Below are 19972 nucleotides of genomic sequence, written 5' to 3'. Positions count from 1 at the left end.
ACTGGTAAATCCTCAGACAGTGACACACAATCCAGAACTGGGCCACCCCCTGCTTCAAGCAGTCCTGAATAGTTAAACTACTGAAACTGCACATCAACATTTAACCAGGAAATCACCATTAGCTTATTAAACCTTACAATCAAACATGCTGATGTATACCAATGCTATAGGCCCCTGTTGCTGAAATCACAGTCCTCGAGGCCCAAGGACTGCTGGTTTTCCACCTTCCCTTTACCTGGGAGTCGGGTGTGAAGAGTCTGGCCAATCAGCAGCACAAATTGTTCAGTTAATAATTGCCTGGGAGAAAATGAAACCAGGGCCGGATTTGGATTTGAGGCCCAGACGTGAGGATGGATGCTGCAGGCCCTGGGAGCTCTGAGGCAGGCAGTCCATGTTCCTGCTATTAGCGCCGTTAGCGGTGGTCAGGACCTTTAGCCTGCCTGTCAACACAGACCGGACAAACAGCATCTGGTGGCAGGAGGTGTGGGGGGGGACGATACTGATACTGAGTTACAGAGATCCCCGACCCCCCACCCCCCCCCGAACCGCTCTGCGAACACCCCCAAGCTCACGTCCCCCACCGAACAGCCACAGGCCACGGCCGGAAGCAAAACTGCACGCCGCGACCGACCGCTCGGCGACAGAACATATGCGGGGGTCCGCCCCAAGAGAGAGAGAGAGCGAGGGGGAAGGGCGACATCGCAGGGCCCCTCATAACCCCCCCACCTCAGTGCCCTCTCTTATTTTCTTATTACCTGCAATATTATCAAATAATGAGCCTTTTCTCCTCTGAGCTCCCCGCCGCTCTCCCGTGTGAACGCGATTACTCCGCCCCGCCCGCTAATGGCTATCGACGCGACCGCGCCATCGGGGATCGCCGAACATCGTGAAACCTGTCGTACCGCACGCGCCGCGGACGAGTCAGGGCCAGCCGTGACATCACAGGGGGAGAGCTAATAAGGTGTTTACGTTCGCTTTGTACCGCCAGGCGTGGGAGGGAAATATTTCACCTGTGGCCTCCGCGAGACTTGAAATCACAGCGGGTGTTGTGAGCTCAGATATAAAATAAAAATGAATAATAATACAGGTCGACCTTTCCTCCCAGCTCTTTTCACTGCCTGCAGATTCTGTCACTGATTCACACCACAAATAGGACGACCAAAGTAATGACCACTTCCACAACCTGGGAGGTCAGAGAGGAAAAGTGTGTTGAAAAAGGGGCAACAAGAAAAGACAAACTGGATTAAATATTTGTGTCCCTTTGTACTCACTTGTGAATGTAATTTGTGAAACAAATCAACATTACAACTACAGACATCATGAAATTATCATTTTATTTTTAACTGTGTTTATTTTTAATTCATCCTGCGAGAGCTGTGACAGACTTAAGTATTGTATCAGCGTACTACTGCCCTGACGAGTATGAGCTCGACTAGTACTATCCCCTACTACTGCTGCTACTGCTGCTACTGCTACTACTACTATGGCAGCGATAACAGCAACGACAACAACGAGACCTAGTCCTACCACAATTACAATTCTTATTCCTATCATGAGGAGCCCATTTCGGTGCAAAAAACACTGCCTCTTTGGGGATTGGAACACACAATCTCCTGGTAGCAAGACTTGCACTGCAGTGCTGCACCAGGCTTCTGGCAGCTTGCTGAGCTCCAGATGCATTGTGGGAACTGCATGTGGGTGTCACGCAGCAGATGGGAACAGCCCAGGTGGAGGTGCTGAAGGCACCGCCCTCCACTGCAGCCGGCGGGTTCAGGAACGTAATTCCCGCTAGAGGTGGATTTGATCTGCGCTCTGCCGGTGAGGTTTATTCTCTTAATCCCCGGGAGATGAGCCCCGGGGAGATGAGCCCTGGGGACCGCGGGCGGTGGCGGGATCCAGGGATTAACCCGGGACACACGCGGGCTGGACGGGCCCAGCAGATGGACCGGCATAAGCCCGGGCAGGAAGTGACAGAAAACTAAGCGAAACGGCGTGCTAGCGCAGAGCTACGCTAACATCAGCCTCAGCGTCTGCTAGCTTTCATTCCAGCAGGTGTTTACATACCCACCTGATTCAGCCAGCAGTCACATGACTACCCCAGGCCTGCGTTTAGAGAAAACCATGGCCCGGCACATCCAAAATAACCAGCACTAACCAGCACATCCAAAATAACCAGCACTAACCAGAACATCCAAAATAACCAGCGCATCCAAAATAACCAGCACTAACCAGCACATCCAAAATAACCAGCACTAACCAGAACATCCAAAATAACCAGCGCATCCAAAATAACCAGCACTAACCAGCACATCCAAAATAACCAGCACTAACCAGAACATCCAAAATAACCAGCGCATCCAAAATAACCAGCACTAACCAGCACATCCAAAATAACCAGCACTAACCAGCACATCTAAAATAACCAGCACTAACCAGCACATCCAAAATAACCAGCACTAACCAGCACATCCAATATAACCAGCACATCTAAAATAACCAGCACTAACCAGCACATCCAAAATAACCTGCACATCCAAACGGATCGAATAGCCACTGGCACTCGACACTTGCTGCCTTGGTAAGATTATCTTAATGTTTGCAGCTCAACAAAGACAATAAAATGGTGGGGAGGGTATAGATGGGAGATAATCTCTCAGTCGTTAGATCAGCAGGCAGTGCAGAACTGACAAATTGCACAGTGGCTGACCTTTTGTTTGTGTCAGGCAGAATCCGTGTAACATCTCAAGGATTCAAACCGGCAAAGAGTTGACAAATCGGCCTCCTTGGTAAGAATATTGCAAATGGGCGTCAGTGTTTGGGGTGTGGGAAAGGCGGCTGGGGGCCTCGGGATCTGGCGAGGATGAGCCGGGAGGCGTTCAGGAGGAGGAGGCGGCTTCCTGCAGCGTCCTCCCCACCAATCGGACAGTCCTGTCCTCGTACCGCCCCGCCCCCTTTGCCCCATCACCAGCTGCCCTTTGACCTCAGTTTGGAGAGGGAGGGAGTCTGCTCAATCAGTCACGTGCTCCATGCAGAGAACCCCCCCCCCCCCCCCCCACGTCCCCAAACCACAAATCCGCCTCCCTCATTCATTCTTAATGCTTCTTAACAACGGACACCACCTCCCTCCCACATTAATACTGCAGGGGTTCTTTTTCACACCTGGCAATCTGAGAACCACGCCCATCACCCGTTAACAGTGCCCTCACCACACCGACAGGCCTGCCAACACCAACCAGGACATACACGCTCACGCACACACTCACGCACCTTCACCTTCAGCACCAGGGAACACGTGTCCACCCGTGTGTGTGTGCATACATGTACAGGCAGCGAGAGAGAGAGAGAGAGGGAGGGCACTTACAAACCTATCTCAGTTGTAAGTGGAAGCATGAGCAAACGCACGTGAATTTACATGGAAAAGGACAGATAGGACACCAACACTACTCTATCCTTCTGGGCATTCGCCAGACAGTTTTTTCCTCCCCCTCAAGGGCATTTACAGAGTCATACGAATGTCTCCCATTTATCAGCCATATTCCAGCGCCAGGCCACCTGTGTGTAACTGACAATTAGACGGAACAAACTGATCTTAACAGCCATTCAAAGCGGGGGAAGCCATCTTTCCCTGGATAACTCGTTCGCCGAAGACTGCAATTACGTCCCCGAGACCTGAATGTGAAGTGACACGCTCCTTTGTCAAAAAGCCATTACCTAATGTTCCCTTTAACGCTGGCCACATAAAGAAAGCTGGTGCACGGATTCCCTTTAACGCTGGCCAGATAAAGAAAGCTGGTGCACGGATTCCAACCACCGTCAGGACGGTATAGGCTATTCATACCGCGTCTCCAGCGATACATCTACTTTTTAAAAAGAGGGAACTGGAATTTAGAGGGCGGTTTAAAAAGAAAAGAAAAGTAAGAATACAGCTAATTAGCCAAAGGGCCTGTCATTGCCCACTCGAGTGTGACTTTCTACATTACGTGGAAAGCTTTTTATTGCGCTACAATAGAAGCCTGAGGCCTGTGCCATCAGGGGCTTGCCTCCAGTTCACTGTCCCCCAGAGACGGAGGGACTACCACGAGCAGCATGCACAGATGCCACACACTGGACTGATGGGAGTTCTTGGGCTCAGTTCACTTAAAACCCTCTTCCATCGTTATGGAATGTTTTTTTGCAAAATTCTAAGTCAGTGTTCTAGAACTCCACTACTTTCAATTACCAGTACTGACTGTTACATCAGTCTTAGAATCCTCAGTTACAAACACTCTAATCACATATTGTGATCTCACACCTTACAGGGTTAAAGGGCACCCAGGCCAGTTTTCTAACAGAAATCAGTTCTGTTTGTCCTCTCAGCCAACATTAAACCAGCCTATATAACTGGGGATTCAGAAACAGCCTCGACATGCAAGCGGAGAGGGATAAGTGTTTAATGGAGCCCACTAGGCACTTTCCCTGGGTTTTTAATTTTCTCACAGAACCACCCGTGGGTGTCTTTCAGCTGTGCCGGTGTTGCCGACCTACACGCTGAATAATTCATTCCCAAAACGAGGAGAACGAGGAGGCAGGGGAGGGAGGAGGGAGGAGGCAGGGGGCTACGTTTACACGCCGCGGGAGAGAGCGGAATGGGCTTCCACTTCCTGCCCGCACACGCCGCCCCACACGGCCGCGGGAGGGAGTCCCTCCTCCGCTGGCCACGGGCGCTGAGGCTGCTGGGATTCCATTGCGTCGCCCAATGCCCCGCCTCCTCCGGCTGGCCCGCGGACCTGTCCGGTTGCCATGGTTTCCAAACTCGGGAGAGGAGGGTTCTACGCCTGGTGTACTCACACACACACACACACACACACACACACACACACACACCTAGAATTCACAGGGCTGCCAATCGCTCGTCTCTCCGCGGACATCAGGGCACAGCTCTCGGGCGGAGGAAGCGGAGAAAACGACTTCAAAGAGCGGTTTAACCGCTGAAATACCGGTCACTGACCGGCACGCTCTCCTCGCCCCGGTGATGACAGTGAGGCTCCATCAGTGACCACAGCATTATAAAACTGCCACCTCACCACTCTGGAATTCTCCGGGCCGCCCAACCCTGTTCCTGGATCTACTATCCTGGTTTTCTTTCAACCCAAATTTGGCACACCTGACTCTACTAAGTAGCAGCTGAATGAAATCTCTGGCTGAATGAGGAGGGCCCGGTCAGGGTTGGAGTGAAGAGCTACAGGACGGTGATACAACCGCAGCGCCCGGCTGGGGACAGGCGGAGACGGGGACAGGCGGAGACGGGGCCGATGAGGTCACCGTCTTCCCGGCCCGCGCAGTCGCTTATCATCGGGCGCGAAGGCCGCCAAACCGCTTTCTGAAGGTCAGCGGCAGCCCTTCAGCACATAACTCTGAGACCCGCTCCTCCGAGCCGGGGGAGGTGGTGAGCAGCAAACTGGAGAAACGGAATCCATCTCAGACATAACCGGGGCCGGGCGGGGGGGGGGGGGGGGCACGGTCTCAGAGCAGCACCTCCTGGCAGAGACCTCTCTGTCTCAGAGAGCAGATTTTCACATCATACTCTGGGGAGGGTTGTTCTCTTCCCCTCTCTGGGTGATGTGAGAGGAGAGGCGACAGGGTTCTCTGGGGGTGCCCTCACAGGGTCTGGGGGTAACGTCACAGGGTCAGGGGGTATCATCACAGGGTCTGGGGGTAACGTCACAGGGTCGAGAGTGAAGCAACAACCCTGCCTTCATGGAGAAGCATCTCCCACTCCTCAGAAACACACCGCCACCTCCCCCAGGCTTCAGAGCCATTTCAGGCCAAAAACACCTTCAGATTCACAACACTCACTCAGCCCACAGCCTCTCACTATTCTCAACGTTATTCACAACGTGCACCTGTAAAAGTACACCCCCACCAGCGCAGAGAAGAACCGCATTCAGCTGGAACTCAACTGGAATCTGCACAACACACCCCCGCGAACAGGCACCAGCCCTCTCCACACAATAGGCTCCCACTGGTGCCAGGAGTGAGGAGGCTCCAGCAAACAGGCTTTCGATTGGCTGAGGCACACACACAGCAAGCCGGCAGGGAGAAGCCTCGTTAACGCGGGAAAGGCGTCGAGCCGCGTGCACGGCGAACGTGGCTACGGAAACACGAGAGGGGCCGGAGAAGACACGGTCAGGGCTCAGAAACGGGGAGCGGTCGATGCGGTCGGCCTTGTAGGCCTGGCTCAGATGACCGCAGCTGAACGCGGGTCGGTCACTAGCGGTCTGTCCCCCGAGGTGTAAGACAAGCCGGTGACAGATCCACAGAAGCTGGGTCTCCAGGGAAAACATACAGAGGACCGTGCAAAACATACAGGCTGGAACACAAACCAGGAATAATTTGGCATTTAGCCGGATATCTTCTCTTCGCCCTCTCCCGATATGAAAAGCTCAATCGTACGGACACCCATATCGGCACTAGAGGAGGAAGCCCCCCCCACCTTGCGTAGGAAAGGGGTACAATCAGGAATCCTAGTTCCACTCTGACAATAAATTCAGTTACCAAATTTCCCATCCTGCGGCTGATTAATACTTCTGATTATCACTAAAAAAGGGAGTGAGGAACCGTTTTAATGTTTTAAATCTCACACAAATGCAGTGTCCTTATCCAAGCACCAAATTAACTACGGTTCCACTTTTTCGACTCCTTAACGCATTTTTTTCCTTTCGTAAATTCCCGAGACCGTGAAATTGGTATTGTACGAGCAATCAGGGGAGAGAAAGTAACAATTTGATAATTTCATCATCCAGAAGTTAAGTACAAAGCTCCAGATTGAATCCTGTCTGTCTCTTCATTGAAACCTGCGCCCCAGGTGACGACATAAATAGTGCAGTCTTTTTCAGATACGCCACACGCCGACTCCAAACTTTAGGCTGCCGCTGAGCCCGGAGCTCCCCGAGAAGAGAAGATGCTCTGAAGGCTCTCCCAGCTCTTTAACACCAGAAGAAGAATAAACCCCCTTTCACAACTCAAAGCCCTGCACAAAAGTCATCCTGTCGATTTGTCAAAAACATTTTTAATTACAGTCAGGCCCTACTTGTTATTCTGCACCCATGTCCCTGTTTTTACTGCTCTTATGACGTGCACTCTCTGTGTCTCACCACAGTACGAGCCTCTACCAAACTAATGCACAGGCTTAACCCTTGAAGGCGTGACATCACAATGTGATTGGAATGACCTTACCTGAATATTCTAATACTGATATAAAAATCACTACTGGTAATTGAAAGCAAAGCAGTTCTAGAACACTGACTTAGAATTCTGAAAAAAACATTAAAGCTCATATTCAAAGGCGTAATAATCATTTTAGAAATGAAAGTTTGATAGGAATGCATTACCAAGGGAAACAACCGGAGAAAGAATCTTTCAGATGCGCGTTTGCTTGCCTTTTCAACAAAGTATGATTCTTCTAATGGCTACACAAATGTGCAACTCTATTTACGGTACTCATAACAAAACTTCCATCTAATGATGATATCATTACCAGTGAGTAATTGTTTAGCCATTATGAACAGAATAAAGTAACAGTAACAGAGATTGTAGAAATCCCCAGCTTGAGCTGAAAATGTCTGCAATTACATATTTAGCATTTGTCAAATTTTTAAGAGGTTTATGGTTATAAGTGAGCCCCCCCACCCCCAAGCAATTTGTGCTTGAATATGCACTCAGATTTCATATCATCTCTTAAAAAATACAGACATTAATGACACAAATTTAAGCCACAATCTATATTAAAATGGCATTTACTCTGACATCAAGCAGATCATCATTCAGTCGTCAAGCTAACCTTCCATTAGCGTGTTGGTGGCAGTGTAGTATAACGGTCAGAGAACTGGGCATATACCCCAACCGGCTGCAGGTTTGACTCCCAGTGAAGGCACTGCTTATGTACCCTTAAGCTGGGTACTCCACCTGAACTGCTTCAGCACATATCCGCTACACCGCACAAATGAATCCTATGTAACTATAGAAAGAAATGTGTAAGTTGCGTTGGATAAGAGTCCGCTAAACGCCACTGCACCCACATAGCAATACCACTCCTCAACACCAACACTGATCCTGAAGATATACGGTTTTACAAGTCTCCCACGTTTCACGAAATGCTACTTTCTGGAATTCATGTTGGGGCACTCCTTCACACCAAGCTAACGTTACAAACTTCACACCCCGCCAATGGACACAGGCAATTACACTGGATGAACACATTATGTGCACAAGGGAAGAACAAAAGGTATGGAAGAAAGTGTCCAAACGTGCGCCTTTTGTGAAGAACACAAGCAAGCTCAGGGTGGAGGACGTGGTTTATGAGCTCGGTCGCACTCGCGTATGTTCTGTGCAGACAGCAACTGGTGTGTACATCTGACGAAGCTGGCATTCTGCCATGCACGTGCGAGCGCTTACACATGCTTGTGTGCGTGGGTGTTTGGAGGCTGTGGGGGCTGAGGATTCAAATTAAAAACATCTACAACCAGCGACTAGGAGCTCTGCGTTACAGTAAAAGCAACAGTGTCTTCGGTAACTGCCATCAGGAAATGCAATGTGTTGGTGTGGCTAGGATCCCCCGCCCCACACCCCACACCCCCCCTTCTCCCCATACATGTCTGACCCATTTAAAGCTGCCTTCATTCAGCTGAAAACTAAAAGTTTTAAAAACACAAGAGGAACAGAGGGCGTGGGAGTGCAGTGCTAGTTACAGCTGCAAATGGCCGACCCCCTAAAAGTGGGGTTGCTCCATTTCAGAATTCAAGTCATTCACACCCCCCCCCCCCCCCCACACACTACACCCCTATACAGGAGACCAGTCGATCACTGAGCCATTACCAAATTCTTTTCTAACTTGGCACCACAACAAGAAGAAGTGGAGGAACTACCCTCAGTGCAAAGTGACAACACACCACTCCTACCCCTATTTTGACATCCCTGCTTAGGCCCTCTGCCACAAAGCTCCACACTCTCCACAGCAGACCTTGAACCCGCTTCGTTTTCACAGCACCTTCCATGAAGGAACTCGAGAGCATGTCTAGACACAGACCTTGAGCAGAGAGGATGAAAAAGGCTGGCACTGCAAGCCCCCATGCCAAAATAATTCCTCTCCTAACTTAGCGGTTCCAGGCCCTTTGAGCCAGAATTCCTTTTTAACCATTTAATGAGGAAGCGGCAGTCCTTTCTCGCTTTCGGATAAGAGCGGCAAGCTGTTTTCAGGGCCTACTGAACCTCAGGTTTTGGCAAAGGGCCGCTGGTCAGTCTTACAACATTTCGGAGAAGTGGCATTTTCGTGTGCCCTCATTGGACTGTCCATTCTGCCCTTAAAAGCTTGACGCAGCGAGAAACGCTGCCAGCCCGGGGGAGGGAAACCTCACAAAGGCCAGAAGAAGCTGGCGGAGACCTTTAGCTGGAATTCCAGGGCACAACTTTAAGCCGTTTTGCACACAAGCTTGGCATAAAAACGTCCTTTGTGCCTGCAAACATTATGACCCAACGCGGACTTGAGGAGTTACATTTACAGTAAAAAGGCGGTTTGTAAGCCTTTGTAAAGAGAGGGGGGGGGGTGGGTGAGCAACGTGGCTGGACGAACCAACCATTCCCCAGCCACACAAAATGATATTTATATATACACACTCAGTGAGCACTTTATTATGTATTTATTATACTTCTTTTTTCTTTTTTACTTCTACTGCTGTAGCCTATTCACTTGGAGTTATGATGTGATATTGTGTGTTCAGAGATGCTCTTCTGCATACCACTGTTGTAATGTGTGGTTATTGCATTATTGTCACCTTCCTGTCAGCTTTGCCCAGTCTGGCCATTCTCCTATTTTTTTATTTATTATTCTAATTTGCACCATTCTAGAGACCTGTGTGCGTGAAAAGACCAGAAGATCAGCAGTTTCTGAGATACTCAAACCACCCTCTTCTGTCACCAATGATCATTCCATGGTCAGTTACTTAGATTACATTTTTTCCCCATTCTGATGGTTGATGTGAACATTAACTGAAGCTCCTGACCCGTGTCTACATGATTGTATGCATTGCAGTGGTTAAACACAATGTTCGACAAAAACAAAAAAAACAAGGAATTTTTATAGCACAATCTGTGCGCATTCTAGCATACCACAAATAGTATTAGTCAAATAAGTGCAAAAGATATTTCAGACACAAACAAAATCAATAAATAGCATAACAGACCCCCACAGCAGCAAACTAAGGTACATTGCCTATATGACCTCACAGGCCAATGTTCTGATGCCAGCTCAGCAGTTAATTTTGATAATTGTATGTTACGCCCAAACAATGGCAGGAATGCGATGTCGAAAGCACAAGTTACAAGATTCATCCAAACAACGTTGAAGAGAATCTGCTGCTCAAATGAGGGATTAACTGCCTGAAGCTCCTCTCTCCAGGAGCCTCTCCTTTAGGCTGTGCTCATGTGACCACATCTTCCGTTGTCTTCTGATTCGGAAGTTAACGCAGTCAAATTCTCTCACAGTTCATGCACACGAGACAAAAACACCATTTGACTCAGCTGCAGCCAATACAATAAATGGCGCCGTTTTCTCAAGTATCATTATCCTGAGAAAGCAAGACGATAAGAAAAAGAATATTGTATTGCAGTTCCGAATATCCACAGGTGATAATTAGAACCAACTAACATGAAAACGGACCTGTGGACCTGCCCAGAACACTTTGGACAGAACACTATTTTTCATCCTGCAGCAGAGTCTCTCACTGGAGTGAAAAAAGAAGTCTCTCTGTGAGGCTAATTTGGGGTTACAGGTTTTTTAACACACAATTAAGGTGGAGCACTTCTTGCCCCGCATTTGAAGCCAAGTGTGAAAATGCGAAAGTGCCTTTGGAATTCAGACAGCCTTTTCCTGGCTGCGCTGGCACAGTGCAGGGCCTTCACACATCACAGGAGAGCAGCCCTCTATCGAATCCTGGGTGGAATCGTAGGTGAACGCGCCCTTAAAGGGGGGGACAGGACAGGAAACGCCAGAGAAAACTCAAGTGCAAAGTTACCCAGAATGCCCGGCCCTGTGAAACTCCAGGCAAAGGTGTACTACGGTGAAGATGGATAAACGATTTTTAATAACCAGCCTGTGCAGCAGGCAAATGTCTTCTTCAATTCCTCAATACAAACAAAAAAACAAGCATCTTAACCAGGGACCATCTTTGGTGGGCCATGAGGACTGGTGTCTTGAATAAATGGAATTGGTCAATTGTCAACCCGTAAATTAAATGGGAAACACTGGAACACAAACGCTTACATGATGAATATGGACGTATGAATGGGAAGAAAAAATGCAATCTGTGTACGTCACTGGATATGATCCTCTCATGAATGCCACAATGTAATGTATTGAAAAGGGAAATGGGAAATGCCGGGACATGAAAAGTGGGACATACGCTTGATGAAAAATGACATGCTATACAAGGCAGAGATGCATTCTTAACAAGCCTATTACTATACACTTTGAACTAGTTTACTGATCACAATTATCCTACAGGATTCCCATTTCTGACCTTTCAATAGCATTACATTACATTACATTACATTACATTACATTAATGGCATTTGGCAGACGCTCTTATCCAGAGCGACGTACAGTTGATTAGACTAAGCAGGAAACAATCCTCTCCTGGAGCAATGCAATCAAGGGCCTTGCTCAAGGGCCCAACGGCTGTGCAGATCTACTTGTGGCTACACCGGGGATCGAACCACCAACCTTGCAGGTCCCAGTGGTTACCTTAACCACTACACTACAGGCCACCCATAAGTTGTGTTATATAAGCAAACTGCACACAATTATGTTATATAATTACTGTTGAAATAAATAAAAAATACAGCTCAATAACTAATAAACAGACACATTATTAAATATACTAGAAACACTTTTTTTTATATATTTCTCGTTCCTATTCATCAGCTATGAAAATATGTGAAAAAGCAATTACGTTTTAAATTATGAAAAGACCTACCTCCCCGAAAATAGTGTGAAATTTTAAACTTAAACCTGAAAAGTTCCACCAGAGAGTTACCACTTCAGACACCAACTGCAAACAGCACCAAACAGTTTAATATTTTACAGCTTAGCATGAATGAAAGTGTGTCTAAAGGAGAAGACGGTGGAATGAGAATCGGGCCAGTAACGTCGGTGACACCGTGCGTGTGCAGCAGGGCCGAGGGGCAGCACACACCGCTTAAAATGTCCGCCTCTGCGGCTTGGTTCCAGACCCCCTGCTCACTGACAGCGGTCCGTAAGCGAGCGTCATGCCAGGAAAATGACTGGTGGTAATGGGCCGCTCGCTCGCTCGCTGTGAGAGCCAAACGCCACAAGAAGATGGGAAGTTCTTTAGAGGTGGAGAGGAAGAGGAGGAGACGCCCCTCCCTGGGTGGGAGGTATGAGGAGGTTCGACTGCCGGGCGGAGCTGGGGGGGGGCGGAGCCAGGGGCCTCGACTGGACAGGCTATATGGCAGGGATCATCAACTCTGGCAACTGCAATCCAAATTCAGCCCCAGTTTCTTTTCTCCCAGTTAATTAGTGCTACTGACAGACAGTCTTCCCAGGTAAAGGAGGGTGGAAAACCAGGAGGACCATGATCCCTGCTATACAACAGGCAGCTTACACAAAGGCCACTTGCTGAGAATAAGGCCAAACCGAATAAGCCAATAAAACGACAACCCCAGAACCGGGCCTGAAACTTGCTTTGCCCTTATTTTGCTAAAATGGAGTGAGCAACACCCTTTGACACAAGACACCTAGAAGGAGAGCTCAAGCTCCACCCTCCCACATAGTTAAAGTCCTGTGTGTTGCTGCACCCTGCACATAGTTAAAGTCCTGTGCATTGCTTCACCCTGCACATAGTTAAAGTCCTGTGCATTGCTTCACCTTGCACATAGTTAAAGTCCTGTGCATTGCTGCACCCTGCACATAGGGAAAGTCCTGTGCATTGCCTGGGTTTGCTGTTCATGTGGAAAGATTGGAAGTGGGTGGGGGAGGACGGGGGTCTCATAGGCTAGAATCAGGAGAGCAGAGTGGGGAGGAGGATGAATTAACCTGCAGCATTGGCCAGCATGCCTCTGAGACAAACTGCCCTGTCACGATAGAGAGAGGGAGATGTTAATCTCTGAGATATGTCACGTTGTGACAGCTTCCCAAGATCAGTGAGCGACAAAACAACCAGAGGAGCAGCGAGCCGAGTGGCTCCTCGTCATTGGACATTTCCGCCATTGTACACCGCCGCTGTTAAAGCAGCTTAAGCCCCTCTTCACACGGCTAAAGAATGAGCACCGCATCCAACGACCTGAGTTATGGACCAAAACAAGCTGCTGGAGGCTCAAGCTGTACAGTCCAGAAAAACTATGCCACCCCTCAAAAAAAGGAACTGTAGTGAAAACTATGGCAAGCAAAACTATGCCCCGGAAACAGTGGGACTCATCGTGCTCCTTAGAAAAGACCAACAACAGACAGCTAACTGTACACGCAGAAGGCGACAATGTAAGATGGTTCATCCTGTTGGACAGAAATGACCCATAATAAAATGGTTGGTTGGTTATAATCAATGTAACATCTAATGCCATTCCTAGACAAAAACAATTACAGATATTGTTATTATGATTATAAACCATGGGAAATATATCATAATTAATACAGTTGCTTTCGTGAACAAAAAACAGTACTGTTCTGAAAAGGTATCTCAGACGTATGGATGTGGTTGAACAGGGAGAGAAAGCTTCAAACCTCACCGTTTAAGCTAGGTAGGTCATTTCAGGGGTAAATCAAATTGAGAACAACTCCTCTGTCTACACACACCTACTCATACAGAGGGCTTGTTCCTAAAGTTGCTGGACTTGACAACCAACATGGAGCAAAGTACTTGCAAAGTAGGTTAGTGTTTGACTTGTGCTTGTACGTCATCCTGATTTGACTGTCGTACTGTATTTCTGCACAGCAGCATGGGGGTTGCAGGTAGGGTGCGCTGTTAACCCGCCCCTCCCCCATTGGAAAAAAACACTATACTATAACACTATACTACTATAACAATTATCAATTATTATGTGAGGACAGCATAAATAATAACGCAGCTCTTTGGAGTGCCCTACTGACTAATACAGGACAACTGGTCACATTGCAGGCAGAGCTCAAGCAACTAGAGATCAGGTGCTACCCTAAATACATATTTCAAAGGGTGCAGAAAATGGCGCAAAACTCACTCTTAAACAAAGGAAATAAAGTTAATGCCTTTGCTTAACAACTGGTCACACTGTCATACACGCTCAGTCGCTTATTCTTAAATGTCAAGCGTGGTTCCTCTGCCTCTGAACTAACTGCAACAAATGGAAAAATAGCACACTAAGAAAGTGTATACTGCATGCCAAACACTGCAAGCGATCTTAAAAGCAACATTGTGTTGAGCAGAGACGTAGGATTAAAATCAATTTCATTTCCATTCAGCCAAATTCAGGAAATTAACTGAAATTCAATTTATGAATTGAAGATGCACACTGCTGAGTATTATGGGGTTAATATTGGGTTCTTTGGTGGTCAAACTATCACTTTTTTCCTTTAGATGCGCCTTACAGCCCATTAACAAGTTTCAACATGATCATCTAGAAAATTCAACAGACTAAGCACTACAGAAATGTGGGTAGCATGTAAAATCGTCCAATAAAGGACGGCTGATTTCTCAGAAGTGTCCAATGCAAAGTCAGCAGCTGCTCAGAGTGACTAAGCTAACACTAACTCCACCTTACACTGCATAAGATAGAACTCACCACATCTAGCTACCAACTGCCTTTCTGATTAGCCAACACTGCAACCTAGCTAGAAAATATAAATTAGCCAAGTAAAGTTAACTCGTCGCCATGCAAAATGCTTAACAAGATATAAAACAAATATAGTAACAAATACAATACATTTTTTGTTGAATCAGAAGAGATTCAGTATCATAAAACAATATTTCTAACCACCTTCTGAAATGGCTGGCCTTCATGGCAATAAACACAGCTACAGTCCATGTTAGGTAGCTGAAACAAATGCCAAGAACATTGTATGAAATACAATGAAAGTTACTTACCAATAAATATATCCAAATATAAATAGATTGCTATAATCATATTCAGTCAGTAACAACTATTTTTTTCTGATAATATTTGATGGGAGCCGTGACATCAGAGGAACAGGACTGTTCGAGCTAGAAACAGGCATGAAGTCATGCCATTAATGCCTATCTTATTCTAACAGAAGCTGCATTCAGGAGACAAAGACCCACAAAAGGGTAGCTAATGTACAGAATAGAAAACTAGCTATCCATACACTGATTTATTAATCAGCATAATAATTACACGGATAGCTATATTATGTGCATGTACAAAAAAAGAAGTCTTATTAAAAACTGCTGGTCTTTCAATTCATGACTAGCGTGACCCAACTACATGACTCTGCTAGCACACTAAGGTCTACTGCACAATCTCCCCAGGCAGCTTTTGAATAATCTGATATGTCCATTCATAGCTACAAGGGGAAAGATTCTGATAATTAAGACAGCTTTTCTCTGTGTCTGCACTGTATAAGGCGGATACTACTCTTTCTGCACAATTGACTCAGTGCAAATAAATCTGCCATTCACTCAGCTTGTTGAGGCGAGGAAAAGTTATGATATCAATGAATTCCTCTTAGCAGGCATCTGAGGCTCTCTTTGAGATTGGCCGAAACAGACATTCATTTCAACTCTGACTGAAATTATCGCTTCATATTTCTGTGGTCAAATAATTAAATATTCTGGACCTTGCTATTAGTCACAGAAAGATAACACACTTCTCCATCAAAACTGAGAGTTTTGTATCAATTAGCTTGGGCAAAACCAGCATTTTCCCATCATTGATTTAGTAGCCTGTGTCCCTGACGCGGGCGTTTGATCGCTCTGTTTCTGTTTCACTGCCAGGTCCAGCTAACCCCTGTGTATTTCTGCTCCCCCCCCCCCCCCCCCCCTGTACCCCCATCAAAATTGTCAGTTGAAGAGCTTGGAGTGTATTTTTTACTTTCATGAAATTACTTTCACAAAAAAAGGGCCAAATAACTGTGAACACTGAACTTTCAACTCGGAGTTGAATCAAACACGCAATATCAATACAGGATTAATCTGTACAGAATGGTTTAACACAACAGTTTCAGTACTCTTTCTGGATATTATTTTGAGCACTTTTGTTTCAATGTACTGATGGGGACTACTAGGATTCAAAATATATCACAATTATCAATTATATCTAAAACAGAGATTGTTTCATTCATATTTTGACAGTGCATTTTCTACATTAAACTGTGTACTGTGTACTGCTACGATTTATGCCAGGCATGCCTGTCCATGTATATTCAGACAACAGTCTAGTGTAGGCTACAACGTGGACTGGGTAAACTAACTATATAAACATGGGCTATTTAAACGGAGGAAATGTCTGTGGACATAACTGAGGTCAAAGATCAAAATATGACCCAATTTTTTTATTCAGAACTTTCCAAATCCAGTGGTAGAACTACTTAATAAAACGCTTAACTCTAGCCCCCACAGAAACGTTTAACTGTAGCTTCCTGAAGCTTGCAAACTAACCGGAAAATAAGTAGAGTAGCCTACACCACGTTAGCGTGCTGAATGTTATTTCTGTGCCTATTACTTAATGAACTGATTTCACCCCGCCGCCCGGCTACTTTGCTGCTTTCTGCACTAAAGGGCTACTGTATCTTTAAGTGGTAATCCCTCAAAATTTAAGTGTTTGTTGCCTACCAGTTAATGGGCGGTTCCGTATAATGTCTACACTACCCAGTGGGAGGTCTCTGCCTATCACAATCGCCACTGTCTCGCTAACATGGCTCTTAAAGCGACACTGCTCGCCATACCTTCGTCGCCTTCCGAAATTAGCGGAAGGTTGTAAGAAATCCACTTTGCATTTCAAAGACAGGCAGACCATTGAAACACAAAAGAACAGCGCTACGTTTAGGGGCGCTTCGTTTTGTAGCAACATGTGAATTCAGCTGCGTCGACTGGCGACAATTAATGTTATTACAATGCAAATGATTTGTTCACGGTGTTTCCTTAGCGTAAGGCTCTCAAGTCAAAGCCGGATGGAATTTAAATCCCGATCGCCGTGAAAAAAGCATTGCTCACTTAGCAGTACCTCCACCTTGATCGTGTGATTTTGTGGCCAGGTTCTTCGTATCATCCTACGGGAAATGTAGCCTCCTGCCTTTATTTTGACGAGGAATTTAATATAATTCCCCACAATATGACTGATAGACGTGCATTGTGTAAAAGGAGAGACTAGTATACGGGCAACTACCGCTCATCAACAGATAAGCCAGTTTGGTAGACTCCTCGCCTTAACGAAATGAACAAAGTCCTCACCTTGACCCTAAAATAATTCAGTTTGTAGTGGAGATGAAAACATGACATTTGACATGCTCACAGTTGATTAAGCTTGGGCGATTGTGGTTATCCTTAAATTCTCTCCAAGCTCTCCCGACTCTCTCACTTTAACTTGACGCGCTGGACAATATCAAGTAGGCTAGACAAAGCGATAGCCCCAAGACTACAAAACGATCCGCCATATAATTAAATTACAACACCAAGTGACTCAGAACAACAGTTGCATTAGCAAAGTAGGCTACCTAGTAGCCTGCTGTTGAACAATCCAGTATCGAAGAACAGCAATGTGCCACTGCCTCTATTAGCTTCCGGTTTGTTTTTGTTTTGATTTTTGTTCGTAGCCTTTTTTTTTTTTTTTTTATCTTTTTTTTTTTTTGAGGGGGGCGGGTGGGACTATATTCTCTGTTCGGAAAACGAGACACGAAAATCTTGACAACGTCTTGAGAGATCTTAGTACAAACATTCATATTCTATCATCATAAGAAACATTGACACAGCACATGGACATGGAGTTCGATGTTTTGCAAAGAGAGCGACAGTCAGTGTGACAATGTTTTGAATAAACATAAGACATTAACAAGTTCTAACAGACTCGTTGTAAACGAAAGGTGCACACATATAGTAATCAACAACAGTTGCTACTGAAACGTAAAACATCATGTCTTGCTTCTACAAAGAACCGAAAACAATACAGAAAACGTGACAGCCATAACCGTTAGTTTAAGATGAAAGTGTGTTGTTAACATCGACATGGACGTTGTAAACATATTTTTATCAGCCAGCTAAATTAATTGATTTGACTTGTTTAAAAGTTAATTGATAGCCTTGCGAAACTAAAACTTCTGGGTACTGGGAAAGAATAGCCTACTAAAAGCTTGTAAAAGTAGGGGCAAGTTAATAGTAGGACAGTTCACACACAATATATTTTTAAAAGCAGAAATGTAACGTAAAGCTTGCTTCAACTAGGGACAGTTTTAAAAGCAAAGCAACATTGCCCTCAAAGGGCTGTAAAGTTCTGAGGGCTGTAAAGGGCTGATCTCCATTTCCGAAAATACACACAGTATGCTACTGCTAAGGGCGAAAGTTTGGGGGGATATGATGTCGGAAGTACGATTTAACTAATTGTGTAGCCTAAGTGCTTTTCTCCCCACTAACTGCAAACCCAAACACATTTCAGTCATTTCCACTGCGGGTGTAATATGGGACGGGGGGTATAATGGGTTGTTTAACGTTGCTTACCGCTATCAGTGTGTTATTTCTCTGCTCTGCCGTGGTTGCCGACTCGGGGTCTTGTTTGTTTTGTTGCTTATTATTAGCAGATTTCTTAGCCCTCTGCTCCAGGCTTCGCTGATAGAGGCTGACCGTCTCCCTGCGTTCAATCTCCAGCTGTTCCGCGTGGGCTTGCTGGTACCTGTTTTCACAGTTTACATGGTGCCTCCGACAGCCTTCGATTCTTTGCCTCAATCTTTCGACCACTGCGCTGTGCTTAGGAATTCCCGCATTGTTACTGTTATTACCGGCGTTGATGCCGCTGTTTATGTTATTGTTGTTTATGCAAATACTGCTGCCATTCGCAGCAGTGGGGGTTGCAAAATCCCCCATCATATAGTCTGTGCACAGTATTTTGGAAGAACTTTATCAAGCCTCTTGTGTCAAAAATGTTTCCAGGGAAAGAGGAATGGGGATTCAGATGACTATAAACAAACAGTGGCTGCTATCCTTCCTTCGGTAAAATTCAACCATGCAACACCATAAAACAATACTGTACACGATCGGGAAAAAACACAATCGGAGCGTGTTAGACCGAGCTCAGCGGTCGGTCCTCGCGCTCACTTACACGGCCAGTAGAACTGTTCTAATGTAACTCCATAGAAGATCCGGATGTTACGAGCGAACATCACACACAACAGCCAATGTTACGAGCTCGCTGCTTTATTGTGTTGTCCTATAAGAAAAAGTTTTGCCGATCGCGGCGGAAAGCCTCCGGAGTGGTTTCGTGAACTTGCATCGCGTTAGTTTGTCTGTAAAATCCCCAAGCATGAAGAGCTGTTTAAAAATCCTGCCCTCAGAGACGTGCGTAAATGAAATCCTAAAGACGCCGATTCTGCTGGTCGCACACAGCTGCTGCTACCATCACAATGATCAAGTGCTCTCCTCCACCATGCCAGCGGAGTGATATCAGGACAAGAGCTGAGTAAAAATCAGCAAGAGGTTGTGAACAGCCCGTCGGCCGCACGCAAAACCCGGATTGGATTAGCTCAGTTTAATACGTGGAGTTAAAAACAGTGGAAAACACATCGGTTTGAAGGATTACCAAGTGAAGACAAACTACAATTACGTAGGCTTTCGGAAAACATAAACTAATTTCTATGGTAGTTATGTACAAGTCAAATCATGCTAATTTTGTCTGCTTCGAGAATGTAATACTAAAATGCAACAGTAAAAACTTGCACTTAGTCAACAACGGGAGAGATGTTTAAAAGTAATTATGCTTGATAATTAATTTTGTTTTTTGTTTATTT

The 19972-nt window shown here is 46.1% G+C and overlaps 1 protein-coding gene across 1 annotated transcript in view; it reads right to left on the bottom strand.

Moving 5' to 3' along the window:
- Window positions 1–19605, bottom strand: part of maml3 (mastermind-like transcriptional coactivator 3) — a 179163-nt gene extending 159558 nt beyond the window's left edge. The window contains exon 1 of the mRNA XM_061246109.1: window positions 18690–19605. Within this exon, the coding sequence (XP_061102093.1) occupies window positions 18690–19055 (366 nt within the window). The 5' untranslated portion in view covers window positions 19056–19605. The remainder of the gene's footprint in view (window positions 1–18689) is intronic.
- Window positions 19606–19972: the final 367 nt, after the last annotated feature.

This window comes from Conger conger, chromosome 6 (assembly GCF_963514075.1).
Source record: "Conger conger chromosome 6, fConCon1.1, whole genome shotgun sequence".
NCBI lineage: Eukaryota > Metazoa > Chordata > Actinopteri > Anguilliformes > Congridae > Conger > Conger conger.
The sequence above is the reverse complement of the archived record's forward strand: the minus strand, read 5'-3'. Positions and strand labels throughout refer to the sequence as shown.